This window comes from Marmota flaviventris, chromosome 9 (genome assembly GCF_047511675.1).
Source record: "Marmota flaviventris isolate mMarFla1 chromosome 9, mMarFla1.hap1, whole genome shotgun sequence".
NCBI classification, from domain to species: domain Eukaryota; kingdom Metazoa; phylum Chordata; class Mammalia; order Rodentia; family Sciuridae; genus Marmota; species Marmota flaviventris.
In genome coordinates this window covers 13,070,103-13,078,106 of record NC_092506.1, presented here as the reverse complement: position 1 = coordinate 13,078,106, position 8,004 = coordinate 13,070,103, and the positions used below count along the sequence as shown (strand labels likewise).

The following is an 8,004-nucleotide window of genomic DNA, read 5'->3' as shown; positions in this document are numbered from 1 at the left end:
TTCTATTGAATGTCTTTTCCCTAATAAATAGAGGGGTTCTGGGTGCACTCTCTCTTGCTCCCTTTCAGCTCTGCCCAGCATGGAGCTGACCCTGAAGCTCTTGCCCTCGTTCTTAGAAACTCATGTTCTTGTTTTGCATGATTTCTTCAAATTTTTCTCAGTTTATTGCTGAATCCAGCTCCTTTGAACTCAGCTCATCTCACCAGCCTAGCCGGCTGGTGGGAAGGGTAAATGATTTTTCTCTGGGGCAGAAGAAGAAAAAAAATTTTTTTTAAATCTAACAAAATGACAATTCAGGACAGAACACTGTCTCACCTTGTTTTGGAAAGATACCACCTATGCTTTCAGGATTATGGAGCAGTAGTTATAGAATGCATTATCAGAGGGATTTTGAAAATCTTTTATTCCAATCAGTTGTCTCTACCTCATACTTGTCCATCACAGCCTTTGGAGGGCACTTTTGTGGACGTTGCCAGTGAAATTTCTAAATATCTTTTTTTTAACGCTCATGAACTCCATGAATCAATTGGAAACCTGAAATACTGAACGGTTCTTGTTGACAATGTGAGAAGAAAAGCCAAAACCTTTCCCAGAAGGATGGGGAAGCATGTCCCCTTCCCCAGCACTCACTGGGGGAAAAGGCGGATACCTATGAAAACGGTAATGCTGTGCTTCCTCCTGAGTCACCCCGCATTCTCTTATCCCCTTTCTCATACCAGGAGCACTGAGGCAATGACTGGGGGAAGAAATGTCACAGAGATCACCCAGTTCGTCCTCCTGGGATTCTCAGATTTCCCCAGAATCACAGCAGTGCTCTTTGTGATGTTCCTGCTGACCTACATGACGACCTTGACCTGGAACCTGTCCCTCATTGTTTTAATAAGGGTGGATTCCCACCTCCACACTCCCATGTACTTCTTCCTCAGCAATCTGTCCTTCATAGATCTCTGCTACGTCACCTCCACAGTCCCCAAGATGCTGTCCAACTTCTTCCAGGAGCAGCAAACCATCAGCTTTGTGGGCTGCATCGTTCAGTACTTCTTCTTCTCAACCATGGGGCTGAGCGAATCCTGTCTCATGACCACCATGGCTTACGACCGGTACGCTGCCATTTGTAGCCCTCTGCTCTACTCTTCCATCATGTCACCCTCCCTCTGTGCTCGCATGGTGCTGGGATCCTACGTGGCCGGACTCACAGGTTCTTTTTCCCAAATATGCTCTCTGCTTCAGCTCCACTTCTGTGGGCCTAACGTCATCAGCCACTTCTTCTGTGACATGCCCCAACTGTTGAAACTCTCCTGCACTGACACCTTCTTCGTGCAAGTCCTGACTGCTGTACTAACAATGCTCTTTGGGATAGCCAATGTCCTGCTGATCATGATATCCTATGGCTATATTGTCATGTCCATCATGAAGATCACCTCTGCCAAAGGCAGGTCCAAGGCCTTCAACACCTGCGCTTCTCACCTCACCGCGGTCTCCCTCTTCTACACATCAAGCATCTTTGTCTATTTGAGTTCGAGTTCTGGTGGTTCCTCCAACTTTGACAGATTTGCCTCAGTCTTCTACACCGTGGTGATTCCCATGCTGAATCCCTTGATTTACAGTCTGAGGAACAAAGAAATCAAGGACGCCTTGAAGAGGCTGCGGAAAAAGATAGGCTACTGCTGAGGACACAGGTCCTGAGGTTAAATTCAATGAAAGTATAAATTCTCACAGACGACATCCTCAGACACCCACAAAATTGTTTATGTCAGATTGTGCATACTTGGATAGATTGATATAAGCAGGCCACACTGCCTTTACATATCATCTTTGGAGTTCTTGTTCGATTCTCTCAATTCTGATGAGAGTCATATGGATCATTCTGTTTTAGGTAAAGACTTAAGTGGAAAGATATTTGGAGATTTTGCCAAATCGTCCACGAGTTTACAGTTGGAAAGGGTTGAGAGAAAGGGGAATTGTAGAAGCTCTGAGAGATTGTAAAGTTCACAGCATGCCAACGTCACAGTCCAATATAACTAAAGGACATGCCGTAGCCCTAGCAAGCTTAAGAATGTGCTTAGAAGCACTGCTCTTTTAAAATGTATAAAAATGTATATGTCTGTTTCTAAAGGATCATAAGGGCTTCAATGGTGATGTACATGGGTTAGGTTTCAAATGAGAATTTTTACATAATATTGAATCAATTTATCTGTAATTTTGGATTTTCAACATAATATCTGCATATGTATGGAGTACAACATGATTTTTTAACATGGTGTTTTAAAATCTGCACACACTGTGTCATGCTTAAATCAGGGTAATTGTGAGGTCAGATTCATTCCATTGTTCTTTCCTTGTCCTGTCCCTCCTTCCCAATCCCCTTCCTCTACTTCACTAATCTCTTTTCTATATTCATATAATTTTTCCCCTTTTCTCCACCCCCACCACCATTTGGGTCTAGCTTCCACATATTAGAGAAAATATTCAACCTTTTACTTTTTAGGGCAGACATTTAATTTAGCACAATAGTCTCCATTTCCATCCATTTGCTGGCATATGCCATAGTCATTCTTTCTTATGGCTGAGTAACATTCCATTGGGTATATATACCACATTTTCTTTATCCATTTACCTGTTGAAGGGCACCTAGGTTGGTTCCATAGCTTGACTATTGTTAATTGAGCTTCTATAAATATTGATGTGACTGTGTCACTGTAGTGTGCTGATTTTAAATCCTTTGGATATGTACCAAAGGATTAACTTCTTTCCAGAGGAGTTGCACTAATTTTCAGTCCTACCAACAATGTATGAGTGTTCCTTCTCCCCACATCCTTGCCAAAGTTTATTATGATTTGTATTCTAGATAACTGTGCTGTTTCAAATAGTGACAAAATGCCTGTGGAATGGAAATGTCTCTCTCTTTTTTTTTAAGAGAGAGTGAGAGAGAGAAAGAGAGAGAGAGAGAATTTTTTAATATTTATCTTTTAGTTTTCGGTGGACACAACATCTTTGTTTGTATGTGGTGCTGAGGATCGAACCCGGGTCGCACGCATGCCAGGCGAGCGTGCTACCTCTTGAGCCACATCCCCAGCCCAAAATGTCTCTTTTTTATGTTAATTTTTTTTTGTAAATGTCTCTTTGACATACCAATTTCATTTCCTTTAGCTATATGTCCAGTAGTGGTATTTCTAGAACATGTGGGTATTCTGTTTAATTTATTGAGGAAGTTTTTACTATTTTTCATAATAATTTGCATTCCCACCAACAGCATATAGAAGATCTCTTTGCTCCACCTCCTCACCAACGCTTGTCTTTCCTTTGTTTCTAATGGCCCTTCTAACTGGAGAGATGTGATCTCATTATGGTTTTGATTTGAATTTCCTTGAGAATTAGTGATGTTAGGCACACACATCCCATACCCATCAGCCTTTGCCTGTCTTCTTTTGAGAACTATCTACTCTGGTTTAGGGCATCGTGCTATGTCCTGTGCAGCCAGGGATCAGTAAAGTGAATGGAGGGTGCGCTGCCTGGGATATTAAAAGTTTGAAGAAATATTTAGAAATAAAGACAAAAGACACAGAAAATAGTTTCAAATGAGGGGCATGGGTTGGGGGGGGTCAGACCTGATGAGTTGAATGTCTAACAAAGGAAAAAGCTCTCGAATCCTTTATTTAAAGGGAAGCACATCAAAGGGATTTATTGTCAGCATTCTGCAAGGTAAACAGAGGCAGCAAGATCAGGCTAACGGGGCTTCTCTATTTGCACAATATCTTCTTGCTCAGGACAACTGGTGCCTCGAGGCTGTTAAGCCCATATTTCTTTCACTCCAGGGCAGCAGCATCTGAATTCAAAGCTATTGAACCCATAAATCCCATGCAGACATGGAATCTGCCTCATTAACAGCAGCTACCTGCAAATGGGCGTGTCTTTCAGCACTGCCAGAAACCCCAAAGGGCAGTCTAGCTGTCCGAGGCCAGTGTTCAAAGCAAGGATTCATTTCCCGCTGTCCACAGGGCCCATTGTTAAGTTTGTCTCCATGTTACTTTTTCTACTGTGTGGTGCTGTTTATATTATTTGGACAATGACCCTTTAGCAGATATATAGTTTGCAAGTATATTCTCTCATTCTGTGGGTTGTGTGATAGACCCAACCTGATCTTTTCTTAAAATTGGGAGCCATCTCACCACAAAGCCATGAAAAGCTAATTTCAGCTTTACTATAAATTACTGCAAATTCTGAACCTGCTTGGAATGTCTGCCTGTGCCTTGAACTCACCCATGCCTGGCTCTCTGACCAGATAGCAGCCCTCTCTAAAACTTTAGTGACACCTCACAAATCTTGGCCTTCCCTGGCCAGATAATGACCCTCTCTGAGGCTCTAATGACCTTCATAAATTCTGATGTCGGGGCCATCAAAAATGTAAACTACCATTAGTGTTATGCTTGTCAGAGTTCTGTTATCTGTAACCCCACTTTGTGTAACTTTCTGGGCTATAAAGCTGGGCTGCAGGAAAGCTGCTGCTGCTGTCTTGTTCCCGTGGTTTTGGGTGGGAGAGGCAGCCCGGCCGGTCAAAATAATAAGCTTGCTTTAATTTGATTTTAATTGGAGTCAGTGGTCTTTTCTTGCGTCCTGGTCTAACATTGTGTTCACTCTGTTGATGGTTTTCTGTGTCATGAAGAAGCTTTTTAGTTTGATGTTCTTTTTTGTTGAATATTGCTTTTGTTGCACATGCTTTTGGAGTTTTATCAATTAAATCCTTTTCTAGACTAAGGTAATGGATATGATAAGAGACAAACATTCACTTTTCTTATTTCTTCTGCATGTGAATATCCAGCTTTTTCAGTGCCGTTTATCGAAGACTTACCATTCCCCATTGTGTGTTGTCCGCACTTTTGTTGGAAATCTGTTGACTGTAAATGTACAGATTTACTTCTGGGCTCTTTGTTCTGTTCATTTGGTCAATATGTCAGTTTTTATACCAGTATCATGATTTTTTTTCACTATAGTGATGTCTATTTAAGGTCAGGTATTGTGATGCCTCCAGCTTAAAATTGCTTTTTTACATATCATTTTGTCTATTTGGGGTCTTTTGTGGCCTTGTATGAATTAAACTGTAAAAATAAGTCAAATGTGAAATAAATCTCACCAACACGTTTTATAAATCTCTGCCTTAAAGATCTTAACCAGTGTTATGAAGGGAGAAGCATAGTCAAGTTTTGGAATCCATCTTAAAAATTAAAAATAATATAAATTTATGTACAATTATATTACATACAATTATACACAATGAAAATAAATCAGCCTTGAGTGTGTAGTTAATTAATTTGTTCTCCCATTTGCACACAACAGCAATGAAGATATACAACATTTTGTTCTCATTAAACTCCTCCCTTTTGTCCGATGTGGTGGTGCACACCTGGAATCCCAGCACTTGGGAGTCTGAGACAGGAGGATCAAAAGTTTGAGATCCTCTTCAGCAACTTAGTGAGACCCTAAGCATCTTATCAAGACTCTGTCATAAAATAAAAAATAAAAAGGGCTGGGGATGTAGCTTAGTGGTTAAGCACCCCTGAGTTATCTCCAGTACCCCACCTCGTGCCCCCCCCAAAAAAAACTATTGTCTTATTCCACCAGTTTCTCTCTTCATCCCTAGTTTTAGGAGTTATCAATCTGCTTTCTGTCACTCTGTAAGAGGTTTGCTTTCTTTAGATTTTCAAATGGACTCAAACAGCGTGTCCTCATTATCTCTAGTTTCACTCATTATATTTCTGAGATTCCTCTGAGAACTTGAGTTCCTCAGCTGTTCCTTCCATTTAATGACAGAGTAACATTCCATTGCATATACACACTACTATGTGCTCACCCATTTACCTGCTGTTGGGCCTTTGAATAGTTTTGTGATTTTTAAGTCTCCTATGTAAGAACATTGGGGGAAATTTCTGTGAGTCATTGCATAGATGTCACTATACTGTACTGTGATCATGGTAGCTTCCATAGATGAGAGAGAACACATAGTAGCTGCCTTTCTGAGTTTTTCTGATGCTTCAGTTCCATCCATTTTGCTGCAAATTTCGGGATTTCATTCTTCTTTATGAATGAATACTATTCTGTTGTGTTATTCTTCCGTAACTTTTGGTCTCAGATGAGGCAGAACATCATGGCAGAATGGGAATCATCACCCCTGGATCAGGACATCCAGGAAACAGAGAAAGAGGGAAAGGGGCCATGTACAAGCGACAGTCCACAGGGGCACACGCCAGGGACATTTTCTTCAACCGGGTCCCATTTCCTACAGTTTCCAATAATTCCCTCTAATGAGTAATCTACTGAGGAGGTCAGAGCTCTCATGATACCATCATTTCCCAAGAGCCCCACTTCTAAATATTGCTGCATTGGGGACCAAGCCTTCAATCCATGAGTCGTTGGAAGACACCTCATATCCCACCACTAACAGTGGGCATGCATCCTGTCTTATTCCTGGTCAGAAGAAAAGCTTTCAACTTTCACCAGCGAGTATGACATTGGCTGTGGGTAGACACAGTTCCAGTGGCTTTGGGGTACACAAATAAAGTCTGGATATTAAAAAATGGTTGTCCTTAAGTTTAAGGGGAAATAATACCTTCCTATCTTTTCTAAACTTTTGCAATGAATTTTATTCAATAATTTATTTTTAATTTACTTAAAAGATGTACTTAGGTGATAGCAATAAAACCTCCTGCTATGTTTTTAGGTGAGAATATATTAAAGACCCTTTCTATATCCAAGATGATGATAAACTTGTTGTAAATATCCCCTCTGGATTTGTTGGGAATCTATTTACTTACATTCCTTGATACATCTAAGCTTAGGACAAAAGAGGACATCACGAAGTTCCATTTGTATATCCTTACCTACCAAAAGTAAATTATTCTTACCTACCAAAAATATTCATGGTGTCTAGTCATATAAAATCTCCAACAACAATTGGAGATTTTTGGTTAGACTTTCATTGGCACAATTTATTATTTAAAAAATAAATATTTAGTACTCAGAATTTATGATCTTTAGCTTTTTATGAATCTACTGAATCAGACTTTTACTTCCAATTATGTAGGCATCAAGGCTTAGTTAATATAGTCTGATACATTATTATTTATTATTATTATTATCATTATTATATAAGCTTTATATTATTATTATTATATAAGCTTTATTCTGTTGCAGCAAACCAAGAAAATAGTAGTTCAAAAAACAAAAGTTCATTTCTTTCACTACATTCAATCAAGGGGTCAGTTACTCCATTCAGCTCCAATACCACCCCTAATAGAACAGCCACTACCATCAACATGACCCATCTCAGTGACAAAGGGGCAAAACACACATGGCAAAGTATAAACTATTTCTTAAGTCTTTTTCCTATAACCTACATAATATCTTTGCTCTTATTTCATTGGTCAGAAATATCTCACAGTCAAAAGTTATTCTGAAAATTTAAAAATTATAATTCTGGCAATAGAGAAGAAGGTAAATATGGAGGAAGAGTAGTACAACCTACTGCCATCTGTCCTTCTAATCACACACTAGTTGTCTCTTCCTACTCCCAGAGGCACAAAGACTCTACTGATGTCCTCTACAAAAGAGACTGTCCAAACTCCTTTCCAGCACTGCTTCACGCTCAAGGGTCAGGATCTTTGAGGGATTTTTAGCAGTCCCTTGGTGATACTTCTATAGTTCTTCTTGGTTTGGAGAACTGTAAACTAAAAGACAATTTATTTGTCTTCCACACACTCATTAGTTAATGTGGAACATGAATAGAATAATGACAATAAAACTTCTCTTTAGAAAGTGAAAGACTGAAGACATGTAGCATTCAGTGGTCCATAACAATGCCAAAAGTCTACCCAGCAGATTGTATAAGGAACCACCCACATCAGGGGTGCAGATTATTGGGTGATTAGAGACTTTTCATTCTCCATAGCCTCTTGCTTTCCATGCCACTTAGCTCCACTTCCTGTAAAGCTTTTACTTTGACATTTATCC

At 39.9% G+C, this 8,004-nt stretch overlaps 1 protein-coding gene across 1 annotated transcript; it reads left to right on the top strand.

Moving 5' to 3' along the window:
* Window positions 1-732: 732 nt before the first annotated feature.
* Window positions 733-1,671, top strand: LOC114100106 (olfactory receptor 5AN1-like). Its single transcript, XM_027944743.2, has one exon. The coding sequence runs from the start codon at window positions 733-735 to the stop codon at window positions 1,669-1,671; it is 939 nt and encodes a 312-aa protein (XP_027800544.1).
* Window positions 1,672-8,004: the final 6,333 nt, after the last annotated feature.